The 18,803-nt window shown below is 37.9% G+C and overlaps 4 protein-coding genes across 7 annotated transcripts; 3 read left to right on the top strand and 1 right to left on the bottom strand.

The window, feature by feature from the left end:
- Positions 1–66: 66 nt before the first annotated feature.
- LOC106333664 (probable pectinesterase/pectinesterase inhibitor 21) lies at positions 67–2,860 on the bottom strand. The gene is made up of 2 exons (XM_013772082.1): positions 1,682–2,860; positions 67–1,499 (listed from the first exon to the last, which is right to left on the bottom strand). Exons 1-2 carry the CDS (start codon positions 2,688–2,690, stop codon positions 280–282), a joined length of 2,229 nt encoding a protein of 742 aa, XP_013627536.1. The 5' UTR covers positions 2,691–2,860; the 3' UTR covers positions 67–279.
- Positions 2,861–3,696: 836 nt separating this feature from the next.
- LOC106332200 lies at positions 3,697–5,309 on the top strand. The gene is made up of 8 exons (XM_013770681.1): positions 3,697–4,043; positions 4,154–4,220; positions 4,307–4,346; positions 4,416–4,548; positions 4,621–4,692; positions 4,793–4,873; positions 4,947–5,008; positions 5,109–5,309. Exons 1-8 carry the CDS (start codon positions 3,792–3,794, stop codon positions 5,179–5,181), a joined length of 780 nt encoding a protein of 259 aa, XP_013626135.1. The 5' UTR covers positions 3,697–3,791; the 3' UTR covers positions 5,182–5,309.
- Positions 5,310–7,876: 2,567 nt separating this feature from the next.
- LOC106332747 lies at positions 7,877–10,516 on the top strand. Of its 4 annotated transcripts, none has more exons than XR_001268161.1 (10): positions 7,877–7,995; positions 8,088–8,192; positions 8,273–8,536; positions 8,623–8,705; positions 8,790–8,852; positions 9,004–9,109; positions 9,325–9,427; positions 9,539–9,620; positions 9,703–9,820; positions 9,926–10,516. XR_001268161.1 is itself a non-coding variant. In XM_013771240.1 (10 exons), the coding sequence occupies exons 6-10, from the start codon at positions 9,198–9,200 to the stop codon at positions 10,058–10,060; spliced, it is 483 nt and encodes a 160-aa protein (XP_013626694.1). In that variant the 5' UTR covers positions 7,877–8,192; positions 8,273–8,536; positions 8,623–8,705; positions 8,790–8,852; positions 9,004–9,109; positions 9,173–9,197; the 3' UTR covers positions 10,061–10,516. The 4 variants fall into 4 exon arrangements, 2 of the variants coding, with proteins under 2 accessions (XP_013626694.1, XP_013626695.1); XM_013771240.1 differs by adding an exon at positions 9,173–9,242 and having other exon boundaries at positions 7,877–8,192; XM_013771241.1 differs by adding an exon at positions 9,181–9,242 and having other exon boundaries at positions 7,877–8,192.
- A 1,792-nt stretch (positions 10,517–12,308) lies between these two features.
- Positions 12,309–16,024, top strand: LOC106335526 (gametocyte surface protein P230). The gene is made up of 4 exons (XM_013774069.1): positions 12,309–12,575; positions 12,792–14,313; positions 14,403–15,300; positions 15,710–16,024. Exons 2-4 carry the CDS (start codon positions 12,943–12,945, stop codon positions 15,970–15,972), a joined length of 2,532 nt encoding a protein of 843 aa, XP_013629523.1. The 5' UTR covers positions 12,309–12,575; positions 12,792–12,942; the 3' UTR covers positions 15,973–16,024.
- Positions 16,025–18,803: the final 2,779 nt, after the last annotated feature.

Here is an 18,803-nt window from a genome sequence, read left to right on the forward strand (position 1 = left end):
TGGTCAAGTATGCTAAAATCGACGAAAAAATCAAATCTCTTTAGAATAGTTTGTGAACTAATATTCTACATAATGAATTGATACGATTATAGAATTATAAACAACATATTTAATTTACTGCGATAATTAAACATGGGTTTACAAAGCTAGACATTAATCTCAAACAATTTGGTATATAGATCAATAATCCTGAATTCTTCAAGGTTATGCAAATGTTTTTGGTTCCAGGTTTTAGTAAGAAAAAATAGAAAGACATTATATGGCATCTTAATGGATCTTTTAGTTAGACAATGCAATGTCAGGATAAAATGGGGGAGGTGGTGGATAAACCGGGGCAGCAGCACCACTTGTCTCCGATGAAGCCATCTTGATAGAACCTTCTGGGGTAGCTGCTGGAGACACTGAGCCAGCACCACTTGTCTCTGTTGACGCCATCCTGATAGAACTTTCCGGAGCAGCTACTGGAGAAACTGAGCCTGCACCAGGTCTCTCCATAGAAGCCATCCTGATAGAACCTTCCGGGGCAGCTGCTGGAGAAACCGAACTAGCACCACTTGAATCAGTTGAAGCCATCCTGATAGAACCTTGTGGGGAAGCTGCTGGAAAAACCGAGCCAGCACCACTTGTCTCTGTTGAAGCCATCTTTAGTGAACCTTCCGGGGCAGCTGCTGGAGAAACCGGGGCAGCTACTTGAGAAACAGGGGCAGCTGATGGAGAAACCGAGCCAGAACCACTTGTGTCCGTGAAGGAGGGGGTACCTGAAGCAGCTGAGCCGCTTGGGACGGTGGTTGCAGCGTTAGGGTTGGCAGCCAAGAGGCCAGGAGTGTACGGAACACCTTTGCCGGGAACCCAAATGCCACCTTGAATGAACTGATCCGGTGTGAACTTGAGAATCTCCTCGTTACTCAACGTCTTGATTCCTGCCCAAGTAACCCGGTTTGCAAGCCCTGCTCCCGGTCCTGTGTTCTGAGCCTCAGAGTAGAACAACGTGTCAAGCCCAAAGTTCCCCATCCACGGCATCCATCCTTGCGGCTGGACGAAATCTGGGAGGAAACTGTTCATGATAATTGTCCTCGAAAACTCTCTCCACGGCCTACCAAGATAGGCTTTGCTAGTTGCCTTGACCGCCAAGTAATCCGGCTCCCCAGCAATAGTACAACCTTGGAACACAAATCCTGTTGCTTCCCTCGCGTCGCTACGACCGTGGGCTGTGATGGGGCACGCCTGGTTCGGAAGCGGCTTCCTCACCAACAAAGTACAGTTCTGGAACACGGCAGCCGCGTCTCCGAAGAGGAAATCAATAGTGCCTGAGATGGTGCAATCACGGTAGAACTGACGGTGGGAGTGAGCGTAGAGGGTGTCTTGGTAGCCATCGAATCTACAGTTGAAAAAGATGGACTCGTCTGATTGAACCCTAACCGCAACAGCTTGGAATTTGGCTGCACCAGCAGTGTTAACGAACCCGATGTTCTTGGCAATGAAGGAGTCCCCAATGATGGCTGCAAGAACATTTACAAGCATTAACATTTATAACTTCTAATATATTTATAAGCTAATGAGTAATTTTTGTAGCTTTTTACATAAACATACTCCCCCCAAATTATGATTTTCTTATCTTTATATAAAAGTTCTTAAAAAATATTTATGTCTTCCAAATTTTCAGTGAGTATACGTGACGTACCAACAGTTTGGGTACGGTAGGTAGTGATACCGTCCTTGTAATTCTTGTTACCGGATATGATGGTTTTCTCCGGACCATCACCGAGGAACACGAGATGAGTCATGCTCTTGTTGATCTGAACGTACTCCTGGTAGATACCAGCCTTAATGTAAACCACGAAGGTCGTGTTCTTCTTCTTCGGGACGAACTTCAAAGCCTCGTTGATCGTTTTATACTGACCGCTCCCGTCCTGAGCCACCACTATATCAGGCTTAGCATCTGAATACGCGGCAGCAGCCTGCAAGAGCCTACGCCCTCGCTGGTCCACCCACGAGGGGATTTCCTGGGACAGCAGCCTGCGGCTGCTGAACTCAGGAATCCCCATTTGTCCCACGAAATTCGACATTTCGCTGATGATCGCCAGCCCGTTGCGTGTCAATTCGATAGCGGTTTTCAACGCTTTCTTCATGGTCTCCCCAGCATTCCCTTGCGTCCCTTCGAACCCTTCGAGGCAGGTCTCCTCGTGGCTTATCGCCGCGCTGAGCCAGATCCTCAGATTGATCAAAGCCTCGTCGAGTAAATGGAACTCAAACTTACCGAGCTCCTCGAAAGAGTTGCTTAGCTCTCCCAGCGCGTAATCCATCAGCTCCTTGCACTGATCAAGAGCCATCTTGGTCCTTGGATCCTTCTGAAGCTCCATTATGGTCTGCGACTTCTTGGCAGCGGCAGAGATCTGCCTCATCGTTGCGCTAAACGCTGTCTTGACCAACTCGATCGGGTCGGTCGTGTTGTTACCGTTCTTGTTTAAACTGTCTTCACATGTCTTTTTGAAATCCGTTGGTGCACATACGTCCTTAACGGCTTTGACGGAAGACGTTATCTGTGCGTCAGAGTCACCGTTGCCTTCGTTCTTGTTGAGGCTGACACCGACGGTAACGGCCACCACCATGGAGATGAGAAGAACAGAGGAGATTGAGATGATAACATACCTTTTCTTCCTCTTGGAATCATCGTCGTACCCGTACGACATGTTATGTCTTTTTTTTCCTTTTTATTGATTTCTATTAATCAAATTGTTTTTGAACCTGAACAGCTCTGAAGATATATATTGATTTTCAAAAGATAAGAGCTGTTCGTTATTCTTTTGAGAAAACAAGATTTGTGACGACCCCTTCGAAGGTTTACGTAGCCTCCTTAGGAGTATGTAATTTTTTCATAATTGCCGAGATGGGTTATTTATAACGGAAACGAGAAATTAAGAGTTCGTTATTTTTCTGGTTGCTCTGTTTTATGAGGCTTGGCGGGAAATGCGGCTAGTGAGAAAAGGATGAAAAATAGACTTGTGGTAGTTTTCTTGTCTTCTCTGTTTCTCCATGAGTTTCTAAATAAGGAAAATAATTAATTTTAGGGATTCAAAACTTTGTTTTCTCTACCAGATTATTCAGTGTCTTAATCGTGTTTTAGGTATGTTCTTTCTAATTTTGATATGCAAACCACGTCTTAGAATTCATAGAGCTTAAAACAATTATGAATTGAGGAATAAACGATAAATACATATATTTTTCTTAGCTAATTTAGAAGGTTAGTTGATCTCTCCATATAATCACGCAAATTTTGGAGATCAAGAAAAGTAAATCGTTTTCACTATGTCCATGATTTTGCAAACCACTTTCATATAGATATCACAATTGCCAATAAAAAACTAAAGAAGAATAAGAAAAGCACTTCTATAGTGATATAAAAATATTTTTCTAAATTAAAAAATGAATTTCGGATTTTCAAATAATATAAATATGTATACAGAATTTTAAATTATTCATTTACATAATCAATATATAAACTTCGAAGTTCGAACATGTATTTTTTTTAACAAAAGTGTTTTGTTCTCTTAAATTTGTTTTAATTTCTTCAATACTAATTAATATTTCTTCAACAAAAACTTAGGAGAGTTAAGCATGTACACTGTACTCACGGTTTGGCTCATAAAGCAAATAAACAAACCGTGTTTTTCCGGTTTTCTTCCCTCCTATTTGTCATCTTATCTTCAAGTGAGCTAGCTAAATCCGTTAAACCCCCAGAGAGATCGTAATTCGTAACCATCGCCGTGAAAATTCCTCAGCTTCCGCCACCAATGGCACTAACCCAGATAGTGAATCCAATCATATGCCCAGCTCCCACTATCCCCCGGCGCTTCGCGGCGATCTCGCCACTTAAAACCCTAAACCCCCAATTTTCCCGCCACACACCTCACGTTAAAGCACTCTCTCGCAGACTCTTCCTTCCTTCTGTCTCCTCGATTTGGGATGCCATAACAGGTGGCGGAGATTCGAATCCCCGTGAAGCCATCGCAGCGATTCGAAACGGAATGCAACTCTTCAGACAGGTAACTAACAATCCGACAAAACACATTTGTCCGAACAAATAAACATTTTTAAAAAAAATTGGGATCTTTTAAAAGTTCGTAATTGTTTTTTTTTTTTTTGGTTGTGAAAGGGTGATGTTTCTGGATCGGTGACAGAGTTTGATAAAGCTATTGTGTTGGATTCCCGACAAAAGGCATGTAAGTGTCGAGTGTTTTGTCTGAAAAGCTTGAAATTTTTCGAATAAAAAATGATTTTAGATCATACGTTTTTGCTTTGATGACAGATCTTTGGCAACGTGGGCTTTCTCTTTACTATATGGATAGGTACTTGACTTCTAGAGCTCCTACTCATTCTCTCTTCTTACGGTTCTGAGCTGATTTTTGTCTTTATAGGTTTGAAGAAGGTGCAGAACAGTTCAGGTTAGATGTTGCTCAAAACCCAAATGACACTGAGGAATCGATTTGGTGCTTTCTCTGTGAGGCTCGGCTTCACGGTGTCGATGTTGCACGAAAACAATTTCTTGAGGTTTGTTTTTCTCTTCTTATCTTAAAGCTTATTATGACGAGTGACACAATCAAGATATAATATTCTTTGTAGGTTGGTAGAGATTCTCGGCCTGTGATGAGGGAAGCTTATAACCTATTCAAGAACGGTGGTGATCCTGAAAAGGTTTTTTTTTTTAGACACCTTTCTTGACAATTGATGCTATGATTCTTATTTAAACAAACTGTCTGTACTCCTAATGTTCTAATTTTAACCCAAAAAACAGTTGGTTAATGACTTCTCGAGTGGTCAAGCAAGTGAAGTCTTCTACGCTTCATTGTATGCAGGGCTCTACTATGAAGCTGAGGTATGCTCTTGTTCTTGTTCTTGTTCAAAGCTCAATCAATCTTGTTGAGTTTCTTGTCTTATTCTCATTGTAGGGTAAATCAGAAAAGGCAAAGTTTCACATAACCGCGGCTTGTGGATCTCCATATGGGCAGAGGTTTGAATCCCTATAGCACAGACTTAGAGCAATCAGAAATGAAGAGATTGTTGGTTTAGTGTTTGTTGATGCTTTTTCTTCATCCCAAATTTATTTGCAGGTCTGATGATTACATGGCTTCACTTGCTAAAGTTCACTGCCTTTGTAGAAACTGGAGCTCCGGTTTAGTTTGAAACGGTTTTAGGCTTTTCTTGGAGCCCTCTTGTTTGTATGTATTTCTTGAAGGCCCAATTGTGAAATAATAGCCCAATTAAAAGATGTCATTATCTTCCTTGATAACTAAGATCTCAATATTCCCTAATCAAATTGTCTGAGCAACGAAATGTTATGCATGGATTGTTAGGATTTATTAAACCCATGTCTAACTCTATATTCTCTTATTACTACGATATTTCCCACTTTGGACTTAAGAGACTGATCCGTAAAAAATTACTTTTAATTTTTATCCCAAAAGGTCGCGTACTATTAGAGTTGGACATCTTTTTATATATTAGACACTTTTTGTCTAATTCTCCAATATGAAACTTAGTTTGTTATCTAACATTCTTCTCCTCAAACTAAGGATCACATTCATCTCGTGTTCCACAGCTGACTTCCAGAATCTTTTGACTTGATCTCTACCACACACCTCTCATTACCTAACTCATAGGATATCATAATTCATAGGATATCATTCATCTCTCGAAGGGTATATTGGTCTTTTGCAAATTTTTTGTCAACCGCTCTAATACCAATTGTTAGGCTAGTTAAAGCCCATGTTCAACTCTATATTATCCGATTAGTACGATATTGTCCACTTTGGACCTAATTGGCAAGCCCGCATGGATTTACTTTTGGTTTTCATCCCAAAAGACCTCGTACTATTGGAGTTGGACGTCTCTTTATATATTAGACATTCTTTGTCTATTTTTCTAATTTGAGACTTAGTTTGTTATCTCACATTCTCCCCTCAAACTAAGGACCACGTTCATTTGTGAGTCAATACCAATATACCCTAAAATTTTCCATAATTATCCATCATGCAGCCCTAAAATTTATCGAACCGCTAAATATTTTCAAAATAAACACTAACAACTTTTTTTAATAATATAAAATATATGTATATTAGCTCTCTAAAAAGAGACATTTGGCTACATATACCACTTATGCACCAAAATTAGCAATCTACCATTTTTGCTGATTAATCCAATAAGCTCCGTAGCTTATTTGCATGGTCTTCCTAAAATGCCCTCACCATTTGCCACGTTAGGAGAGAGAGTGATTATAAAAGTATGGGAAAATATTTTAGGAAATTTTCAAGTACGATATGGTGGAGAGCTAAAGCTAGTTTAAGTATGTAATAGGTTACTGTTAAGTCACATGTTAAATTTCTCTCCATGTAAATCGATGGAGAAAATCTCCAAAATTGACACGAAATCAGCAACAAATTTGGTTTGCTATAATTTGTTTATGCGTTAACAAAATGTGTTATCACGTACGTATTAACGCCTACAATTTATTGAGCTACATAGACTTATTAGGCGTTAAACTTAAGTTAAGGTGTACATAGGCATATTGGACTTAATAGGCACAATATCTTGTTATAATATAACACTTTAAAGTAGACGTTACACATTTTGGAACATCTAAATTTGAGAGGGTATCTATTTCAATTAGGGATTATTGAAACTTGTGAATATTAGTAAGATATTTGTTAGCGGTTAATAATTATAATGTCATATATAAAAAGTGACTATAGCAATTACAAGTAATTTTAGCTGGGCAAAAAACATTTGGTGCTAACAGCTAAAAGAATCAAACATGTATGTATACTAATTGTTAGCTGGTACATCGCAACTTTACCATGCTAATATAAAATGTTGACATATAAATTTGAGAGAGTAAAGATTTCAGATTAGGGATTATTGAAACTTGTGAATATTAGTAATATATTTGTTAGCAGTTAACAATTATAATGTCATATATAAAAAGTGACTATAGCAATTACAAGTAATTTTAGCTGGGCAAAAAACATTTGGTGCTAACAGCTAAAAGAATCAAACATGTATGTATACTAATTGTTAGCTGGTACATCGCAACTTTACCATGCTAATATAAAATGTTGACATATAAATTTGAGAGAGTAAAGATTTCAGATTAGGGATTATTGAAACTTGTGAATATTAGTAATATATTTGTTAGCAGTTAACAATTATAATGTCATATATAAAAAGTGACTATAGCAATTACAAGTAATTTTAGCTGGGCAAAAAACATTTGGTGCTAACGGCTAAAAGAATCAAACATGTATGTATACTAATTGTTAGCTGGTACATCACAACCTTACCATGCTAATATAAAATGTTGACATATAAATTTGAGAGAGTAAAGATTTCAGATTAGGGATTATTGAAACTTGTGAATATTAGTAATATATTTGTTAGCAGTTAACAATTATAATGTCATATATAAAAAGTGACTATAGCAATTACAAGTAATTTTAGCTGGGCAAAAAACATTTGGTGCTAACGGCTAAAAGAATCAAACATGTATGTATAGGTTAAGTGAAAAGCTGCAAGAAAACATATCTAACGAAACTAAAAGTGTTAGGGGCTACAAAAAATTAGTAAACGAAACTAAAAATATTAGTGACTAATCTAACAATATTAAAAGGAGAATATACTTTGTTCTAAAGCTATCCACGTCACTATAAAAAGTCCATTTTTTTTATCCGTAGGGGAAAAAAAGACACGTGACAATCTTAATGTTTGGGTTTCGTTAGCAACATATGGATCATATACCAAGCCTGTTCAGGGTTTTGTCACTTAGTGATTGGCCCATTTAGCTATGGTCCACTTGATATTGTCTTTCGCGAATCCCTGGCTTCACCCTGCACCGGAGTAGAGAAGATGCCACTGAAACGCTTCCCTATCTCTCAGATGACGTTACACTCTTCAATTCTTGTGTAATTCCACCTACACCATCTTCGTTGCATATAAATACAAACTGTATGAGAGACGAAGCCAAATCCTTTTGTTTTTCCTAATTCTGAACTTCTGTTCATTCTCATTAAAACGTTCTACCATGGCGACTTTTCAAGTTTATTTCTCGGAGTTCACACCAGACTACTTTAATTTTGGGAGGCCTGTCATGTGAAGAAACGCAGGGAGCTGATGGGCGTTCATATACTGCTATTGATACAAAGGTTTGTCGGATCCTTATTTCAATTATTAGAATAAGATTTTGACTGTTTCAGTTTTTGTTAAATGGTTCATTCTTCCCCAGGGGACCCTCTTCGAAGCCTCTATCAGTGTTTACCGCCTTAACAACTCTTAAAAGAAGGCTCCTTTTATGAGCTGAGTGATTTTCATGTTGCAAGAAGCAACCCCAAATTCAGGTTTGGTAACGCTCTCCTGTTGCAATTAGATTTTCGGAACAACCCGTTTAGGTTGAGCTCGCAGAACCGAGTCAACAGATCCTGGCTGACCGGTTTAGGTTCTGCAAGCATGACCAACTCATGTTACTCTTCAACACCAACACTGATTTGCGGTTTGCTTTACCAACCCTTACATTCACTCCTTACTCTGATTTGATGTTACTACTACATGAGGCTTAATAGTAGTGCTGATATGTAGAGTCGGAGAAATTAGGAGTATCAAAACGTTTTCAACAAGGAGACCCAACAACGATGAGTATGCCGCCGTCAGTATCTGAAAAAGTAAATCTACTTACTATTACTTAGCTTTATAACATTGTTGCCTTAAATGTAACCTAGGATCTGGTTTGGTTGATTTGAAAACAGGAACATGTTCATACTTTCTCTGAAGCGAAAGTGATGTTTTCGTCTCTAAAATTTCATCAATCGGTAAAGCTCTCTTAGTTTCAAACTCTGAGATGCATTATTTTCTAGCGACTCAATAGTGTTTCTCAAAACAGCTGCGTTGTATGAAAGATATAAGAAAAAAATCGTTATCCCAAATCACTAACAAAGTATATATATTGTCTATAACGTGTAGGAATGAATAAAATAAAGACAAACAAGAGCTTTTAGCTGAAGAGAGAGATTACAAGCGTCGAAGAATGTGAAACCGTGGCAAGAAGTGGAAACGAACGCCTCGACAGGTACGATATTTCTTCCATTCTCGTGCCTATGTTGTGAATGTTTCTCATCTATTGTTTTAAAAGAGTTGTAGAATGTTTTGGCTCCACCATGTCGTGTTTGAGGAATTTTGCAGATTTTGTGAGAGAATTGAACGTCGGTAAATCATACTTTCATATATAATGACATCATATAGCAATAAACATAAGTGAGTTGTCTCTTATCTTTTGTCATATAGGTGTTGTGGGATATGATTGAAGGATTTACAGAAGAAATTAAGCTAGCAGGAGGTATTGGATGTTTTGAGAAGAGAATGTCATTATTCTCCTCCTCTTTTATAGGTAAGGATCAGAAAGAAATTGACTGTGATTCAATTCTGTATCAACAACATTAACATACGTATAAGCAAAAGAACCTATACATAATTAAAGTGCACTCATGTCTGATTTCAGGTCGTCCATTCTTCAACGCAACCTCCGGAAGACATTTCTACTTTCACCAGGAAACTCTTGCCAGCAACAGGTTTCATAAAGTGTAAGATGAACCAACTTCACCCTATTGTTTCCACTTCCTTACAGCCTGTTTTCTAATACTTCTTAATCACTGTTGCATGCAGAATGTGTGGTTCTGAAACTGGCTCATCCTCGACTTCTTTCAGAGATTTAGATGTTCAGAAAATTGAATATGTCACACTATCGGAGCTGAATGCCTATGTCGGTAATCCTAACCCACAGGTACGTCTATTTACTTATTGTTACTGGAAACACGAGTTACTTTTCACTCTTATTGACAGTAGAAGACTAGAAGTGTACTCATCCTCAACATGTCTATCCCTGTAGGAAACTGAATTCCTCTGCAAAGCCAAAGTCAGTTACATCTCCGTTTCTAAGTGCTATCGAAAGCTACAGCATGGCTTCACATCTTATACATGTGCCTGGTGTAATGACGAGAAGGCTGTTAGGGACTTAGGGTAGTAAAGTGATGTATTCTCACATCAATAGCATTGATCGTTTATGAATCATATGCTCCTCTCCTGAAATTTACGCCTAACTAACACCTGTTAACCTAACACTTGCAACAAGTTTTTCAGCTTTAAATATAGGCATCACCAAGGTGTTCCAGTGAACAACAACCGATGCGAGTCTGGTCCAAATGTTGAATACGCGGTCACTGCACCACCGCTACCAGCTCCAACTGTGGCAAACGCAAGCTCCATGGAGGATCGTGCTCGAACCGAGGAGAACGAAATGCAAAGTAGACGCGCAAGGAGTGATCACTCAATTTTTTGGAGATGATGAACCTGCTACACATTATGAAGTCCCACCAGCAGTTTTAATGTTTTCAAATTTGTTGCAATAATTATGTCATCCATTTATCTGAAAGCACAAATTATTTGGATTTAATCTCTTCACAACAAAATAGTGACAAGCAAAAATACAATCTATATACTACTTTCTCGCAGGAGTTCCACAACCATCGTATTTCATTTGGGCGTGAGGTCCATAGGAATACCTACCAAAAAATGAAACACAATAAATATAACAAAACCTAAAGTTTACTTTCTCCAACAAAAAATATATTTAATTTTATTGAAACTAGTAGTTCTAAACAATATAAATTATTACAAGATAAAATGAAATTAAATGAAAAGTACATCTAAAACATTAATAAAATTTATAAGAAAAATAATTCAATGTTTAACTTTTTTAAATATAAATCAAGAATATATAATTTTTAAGTCATATAATATCTATTATCAATATTACTAGCGTTTGCACTCTAATAATTTAAATAGATAGACATGATTATACATATTTAAAAGTAATATAATAAATTAAATTAAGCTAAAATTTAGCTAAGAAAACCCGGACGTAGTCCGGGAAGACCACTAGTGTATATAATAGCTTCACACATTTGATGAAAAAAAATTACTAGCAAATCTTAGAGGTTAATAAAACCAATTAACTAGTAGTTTAGGGAATACATCATTGAGCAATGTCCTCATTCAAAATTATGAGTATGAGTCTATAATAGGATATCTTTAAAGATATATTTAACCCCTAGCATATAGTTTAGCATGTAACTTATCAAAAATACATTATCTCCCCAAACATACAGTTAAATATATGAGTTATCTGTCATGGTTACTATAATGCACCTACCAATCTTTAAGGTGAACAAAGGAATCATGAACCACTTTTAACAGCTTATAGGCAATACTTGACATTCCAGATCAAAGTCACAGACTTCTACATATAATTGGATTTGATGCATTCTTCCACATATGGGTTCAAACGCTTCAAGAATAGTTTTGATTCTTCTGGATTTGTGATATGTGTTTATTCTTTCACCTATGGGTTCTTCACCTGTTGTGAACATGCGGTCAGAACGCTGCATCTCTTCCATCTACAAACAAAAGCAATTTGATTGAGTAAACATAAATTTGATTGAGTAATCAATCAAATTGCTTTTGTTTGTAGATGGAAGAATTTGATTGAGTAATCAAATTAGCAAATTGCTTTATGTTTACTCAATCAAACCTTCATAGCAATTTGATTGAGTAAACATAAATTTGGTTTCATAAATACATATATATGCTAAACAAACTGCGTAAATCTTTCAAATCGATTATGAAATTAATGATGTAGAAATCTCAGATTATGAGTCATTTCTTGATGAAGGTCGTTGCAATCGGAAGTGAAAATAATATAAGAAGAGAGAGATGAGCTCATAGGTAGGTGTGTCTAAGAAAGATGAGTTCATAGTGAAATGGTTGGATAATTAATGACAGTTGTGTATGAGATGTGTGATAATATCTCTGACAGTAAATCTAAGCTAGGATTATGTAGACAAATTTAGAGATAGGGTTATTATCGTATTAAAAGAAAGTGCACGGTAGCGGAAACAGAGATCGGCTATTTTGCTAATTTCAACTATTTTGGTGTATACAAAGCCTAATAGTTGGGAATGGAGACAAATGTGTTATCGAGCTATGCCTTGGTGCACATGTAACTCGTGAATAATGTGATTTTTTGTTTGTTAATTATTTCTGTAATATTTTCATACTGAAATAAAATCTGCTATAAATAGTAACTTCACCATTTGCTATTTTGCTCATTTCCCATCCAAGATTAGAAACGTAGGGACAAATAATAACCGTCAGATAAGAAACGTTCCAGTACGATCACGCACAGGCTATAGCTGCCTCACGTGCTAGCTCACACAATCATTAAGATATATTAAAAAGTCAAAAAAGCCCAACTGCCACCAGAAGCGGCCGAGGGTACTTCCGTCATTCTAGACGCTAGCTCTCTTCACCTTCGCAACCGCGTCGTCGTTAGCCTCTAAACAAATCAAAATACATTTTGCTCACTTCCGCAACCAACACACCCAAAAAAAAAAAAAAAAAAAATTGTAAATAGAGAGAGAGCAAAACAAGGCGGGGAAAAGGATCACGATCCACTAAATTAGTGGTGAATCATCTGAGAGGTTCGTGTTCTTAATGATGATTGTAAAATTATTTGATTTTGCAATTTTTGTAGCCTGGAATTGTAAAGTAAATGATTCATTTAATTGTTTGCTTTCAGTTTCTGATTTTGGGATCGATTCGTAATTAAAAAAGCATTTATTTGATTTTCAGTTATGTGTATATCGGAATCAAATCGATAGCTTTTAATTGTGTGTATTTGTGTAATTTGATTGCAGATCTGCTGCGTATCTGAGCTGGAGAATTGGTATTGAGATTGGTTTTGATTAGGTTATATATTCTAGAGCAAGACGAGCATAATAGAACCATTGAACTTTTTTTTGGTGAATTTGAGATTTAGATTAGTTGGTTTGGTGGCTTTTGGAGGTTATGGGAAAGAGAGCTAGAAATTCAGATATAAAGGTTAGATCTAAGGATTCGGATGATTCAGATGAGGATTATGAAATATCCGATGAGGATGAAGAAGAAGAGGAAGAAGAGTATGAAGAAGCTGATGATCTCAGCGAGTTTGATGATTGTGATCTCAAGGAGTATGAAGATTCTTTTGATGGTTGTGATGTCTCTGAGGCGGTGGAGGATGAGGGATTTAATGAGGTGGAGGAAGAGGAAGAAGATGTTATGCTGAGGAATGTTGAGTGGCCGAAGGTGAAGACTGGTCCTCGTGGTAATAGGAAGATCACGGGATGCAAGTCGAGAAAGGTGGGTGAGGTTGTTGCATCTGACAATGAAGATGTGGATTTGGATGACGAAGACGAAGACGAGGAGGAGATGGGAGAGTCAAGGAAGGCTGTTAAAGCTGGGTCTTTGGATGGAATTGGTTTAGGTAAGCGAAGGAGAGTATTCTATGACGTTGAAGATGAAGATGGCGAGGAGGAAGAGGACGAGAGGGATGTGGAAAGTGCCAGGTGTGAAAAGGTGGATTTAGATTCTGGTCATAATGGTGAAGACGGAGAGATGAGATTGGAAGAGCAGGAGAATGTGTCACACGAGACTGAAAAGGAAGATGATGGAGATTATGATGAGGATGAGGACGGCGATGAAGAGTTTTCTGCAGATGAAGAAGATGTTTCATTAGACGAGGAAGAGGAGGAGGAAGAAGAAGAAAAGGTTTGTAAGAGAAACATGCGAAAGCAGAGATTTAGAGGAGGGCGTAAAAGACGAAATGGAAGAAAGAGACGTGGGGAGAAAACAAAGGAAGGAGTTGATGAAGATGAAGATGAAGATGATGATGACTGCTTACCTGTAAGAAAGAAGGTGAAAACGAGATCATCAAGGCCAAGGCGTCGGTGTACTGTCCCATCAGATTCAGACATTGCCTCCTCTGGAGAATCCGATTTTGAGTACACAATCTCAGAGGAGGAAAGAGAGCAGGTAAGGGAAGCCAGTAGTCTATTGAGAAGTAGTGTGACATCTATAAGAAAAAATACGGTTGTTAAAGATTTACCTCAGCTTCGTAATTCACCTGCGAAGAAAGTTGAGAAGAAGGTAGAGCTGGTGAAAAGGGATGTGATGAAAAACGTCTGTGGGATTTGTCTGTCTGAGGAAGACATGCGAAGATTAAAGGGAACATTGGATTGCTGTAGTCATTACTTCTGTTTCACTTGCATAATGGAGTGGTCGAAAGTAGAATCTCGATGCCCCCTATGCAAGCAGCGGTTCAGAACAATCAGTAAACCCGCAAGATCTACACCAGGAGTTGATTTGAGAGAAGTTGTGATACCTGTACCTGAACGTGATCAGGTTTGTTTCTTATACTCTTTTTTATTGCTCATCAAATGTGTGCACATTTGTATTTATTATGTTTTTTTGTTTTGTTTTGTTTTGTGCAGGTCTATCAACCGACTGAGGAAGAGTTGAGGAGTTATCTTGATCCCTATGAAAATACAATATGTTCTGAATGTCACCAAGGTGAAGATGATGGGCTTATGTTGCTTTGTGATCTTTGTGATTCATCTGCACATACGTACTGTGTTGGACTCGGGAGGGAAGTGCCTGAAGGAAACTGGTACTGTGAAGTTTGTAGACCTGTTGCACTTGGATCAGATAGTTCTCAGACGCATACTACATCCGAGCAACAAGGGGTCAGTGGCTTTTATACTAGACCATCACCTCTTGTGGTTTCAGGGCAATATCAAGATCCGTCTTTGCTAGTCTCCCCACGTACACCATTTTCCAATGGAGAGTACCTTTTTTCTTCAAGGCTCCCTAATGGTGATGTTCAAGGCTCTTCTCCTTCCGGCTTAGGGGCAACGACGTTATCAAGAAGAAGGACGCTTCATAGACACATACAAAATATTATCAACGGTGATAGACTTATTAATATGGGTGGTAGAGGTGGTGGAACATCGATGATTGCTAACTCGAGTGATGGTTTCGTGACTACACAAACTGGTCATGGCAGAGAAAGAGAAGCGCATCAAGATTCACTACAAACAGATATGTCGTTGTATACAATCTCGGAGGAAAGACTACCGAATGACAGTCCAGTGATTTCTGCCCGTGGCACTGAGCTTTTGTCTTCAAGGTTGGATCATTTTGGAAGCGAAGGACGTTTCTTTAATAATACATTTCCTGGTGATCATGGAGTGGCTCAGAGTGATCCCTTGTTTGCTAATCAACAACATCTACGCAGCTACATGCCAAACACAATGCCTTCCACCAGAGGAGAACAACTGCAACACAGAGTTTATGACCATCTCAAGAACTTGTCCCGTCAAATAAACTTAGGTACTCATAATCCAATTCTTTCTGCAAGCTTTTGGTTTAACCCGGCTAGTATTCTGTTATTCTTTGAGTTCCATTGTAGACAAGTTTATAATGTTTAAAACCTGAGGAACTGTATTTTTCATCGTAAATTTGGATATAGGCCACAAATTGATTGCCCTTTGTGTACAACTTTTGGATTAGTTTATCTCGGCTTGACTTCCCAGTTAGTTTGGTTGTGTTATAGCTTAGATATTTGCCAAACTCATAGAAAACGCCGGTTTTGGCTTTAGCCTTTATGCACAACTTGTTAAGTCTCTCTAAGTTAGTTTCTTCTTTACATGACTCCACCCTTTGGATTGTTATTTAGATTCAACTCCTATCTGCCTTCTCTTACTGTAGTTCTTGGGTACCTTTCCACTGTCTTGTTCAGGTCAAGCCACGTTTGACGAGATTTCCACGTGCTCATTACACACGATATTGGCAGCTTGTGGACTGGAACACAAGAGCAGTGAAGTCCACCTTGTTCCGCCGCCTGTGACGTGTCTTCACGATGATATGAGACCTTGCAGCAGCAGCAGCAGCAGCCTGATGAAAGGGTGCTGCTATTCATGTTTTGATTCATTTGTAGAAGATGTAGTTAAGATGATTCTGGACACGAGACAACCCCATTGGTTGAGGTTAGGGCTCCACTAAATCACCACTTTGCTTCAATTGTTTTAGATTTGTTAGAAATTGGTTCTCAATAGATTCTGAACGTTTATTTCCATGCATAGTATAAAGTGGGGGATATTCATTTTCACGTAAAAACAAATCTCCAAAATAGCACATTTCTAAGTTTATATCACAAAAATAGCATTCAAAAACTAAAATAACCAAAATAGCACTTTTCTAAGTTTATCCTTTGAAAATTTTAATTTTTTTATTTTTCAAAATTTGAAATCTTATCCCCAAAACCTCATTTCTAAATCCTAAACCCTAAACCCGAAACCCTAAACCCTAAAATCTAAACCCTAAACCCTAAACTCTAAACCCTAAACCCCACCCTTTAACTCTAAATCCTAAGTTTGTGACTTTTGATAAAACATTAATTGCTATTTTTGTGACTTTTGACCTTGAATGCTAGTTTGGGAACATAAACTTGATTTAGTGCTATTTTTGTCTTTTTTTCTAAAAAGAATTGTTTTAAAAAAAATATAATATTATTTCACCATTAGTTTTATTATATCTAGGCCCGAAAAGAGTCCGGCCCACTAGAGAATCTAAACAACAAAATTCTTGTCGTTTCACGTATTTGCTTAGCCCTCCAACAAGTCGTTAAACCAGAGGAGCACTAAAACGGCAGGCGGTGCGTGTCAAAGAAATAAGAACGGCGGAAAGTGTGAGACTCAACAAAGTCCCACATCGCCTACGAGAGGAGGATCCTTTGGAAAACGAGTGGCCTAGGCTAGTGACTTCCATTGCACTTAGCCTAAAGTCTTCCCAAATGGAAGAGCTTAAGCAAGAAACTTAGTCACGATAGCTGATCGAATAGACTTTTTTTTATATCGAATATACTATAATATCCAGAATATAGCTAGTACAGTTGAAGATGGTCTAAGACAGCTGCTAAAGGTGAATCTATAATTGCTTGTGACCAGAATAGAAAATCTCCTCTCTCTATCAACGTTTCTTGACTCGCTTTGTCAATCTCCACAGGCAGAACGTACATACAGAAATGGAGGTAAGGTTATGTGTGCGTCTGTTCTTGTTATCCTCTGCTTCATCATGCTAGTGCTCTTAATCCTCAAGGAGATTTTCTTGTGACCCACGAAATAAGGATGTCCCTCATCCCTCAAACATGAGATTTTTTTTTAATTAAATTAAATGATTGCTTATGATAAAAACTTTCTTTGCTTATGATAGGAACTCATTGTACACATTCCAATTTCACTGCGAAAATTCAATTTTTTTTGTAAAAAAAAATCGCTGATTCATTTGGTTTGCAGAATGCAGTAATATTTCTTAATTATAAATGCACGCAGTAGCTCTTGTCTAGATAATCATTACATAAAATGCGTTCTGGTGGCTGTCATTTTGACAAAACAACCTAGAAATTGACTGAGAAGTGTGTTCACAAAAATAAAATAAAAATTAAGTAGATAAAATATGGCAAAATCAACTAAAATATTGAGGAAATTTTAATAAACCCCCGGTGAGATTAATCTTGAGAATTGAGGAAAAGCTTTTTTGGTCACTCAACATTTTTATATCTATCTAGTCTAAGAAAAAATATGCTTTAAATAAAAGATCATGAACGAGAAGAATATAATCATATAATAGACACCTTAGACAATAGAACATGTTTTAAATTTTAAAAAAGTTTCATGACCAATCAGGCCGAACCTGCTTCATAGCAACTAAAAGACCTCTTATATAGTGTGATTAAATTGACCACCATGCAGTCCAGGGAAAAACATATGCGTCCTCATAGTCATACATGACCAGCCATGTACAGATAACATAATATAAGATCAAATACAAAAAAAAAATACTCAGGTTCTCTTTACTAGTTCATTTTATACAATCTTGAACGTTGCCCTTTTTTCATTGTTTGTTGATCTCTTTCAAACCGGTCGTTGTAATAACATATGCATACTCAATAACGCCAGCAGTAACGAACCCACTAATATATTATATATGTGCCAGCATATCGATACCTCAACCCACTGACTTAAAATGATTATGATTTGTAGTCTAGACTTCGAATCGCTTAAGATGAGGAAGGATTAGACGATAGATGGCATGTGATAGTATTAGCCTTTGCACTACGCCACTACCACATGTTGAGGACATGGCAAGCCTCTGACTCGCACGTGTGGGGACGGGGAACGACAGGGATGGCACGGGAACGCAAATTAAGAAAAACAATACCTAGATCGTTTTGAAAAATGTAAACAAAATTTTTACAAGGATTATTATTGTGTTTAGTTTTGATCAGCTAGGGAACAAGGTTTGACTTAGGTTGAATTGAATATCATGTTGCTAATGTAGCGGTCCACTTGAAACTATAACAAGACAATATATATCTTGTGTTGTCAGAAATATCAAAATTAAGTTAAAATGGTGGGGGAAGCACGATTATTCATGGCATATGTTAAACCGATCGTGCATGAATAAATTGTTTGATCGGAAAACGGTAAATAATAAGATGTGGGTTTAAACAAAGACGTCTTATTAATGGTCGGAGAAAAAACGTTTGGTCGGTTACAAGGGAAAAGAAGAGAGTGCGACAGAAAGGAATCCGGTGGCTCGATGAGCTACCAGAAGAGTACAACTAACGGCGAGATGAAGCAAAGGTGAAAACCCTAATCTAGCCGTCAAGTGTTAGTCAGTCATTTCGGATCCTTTTCTCGTTGTCTCCCCTTTCCCTTATATAGACGTCCTGATACCTCGTCCTTGACCTAATTTACGCCATCTTGGTGGGCCTCCTCTGATGAGCCGAGAAGCCCGTAGGCGTCCGAGCAGCCGCTGAGCCGAACGTACTT

Source organism: Brassica oleracea, chromosome C3 (genome assembly GCF_000695525.1).
Source record: "Brassica oleracea var. oleracea cultivar TO1000 chromosome C3, BOL, whole genome shotgun sequence".
NCBI classification, from domain to species: domain Eukaryota; kingdom Viridiplantae; phylum Streptophyta; class Magnoliopsida; order Brassicales; family Brassicaceae; genus Brassica; species Brassica oleracea.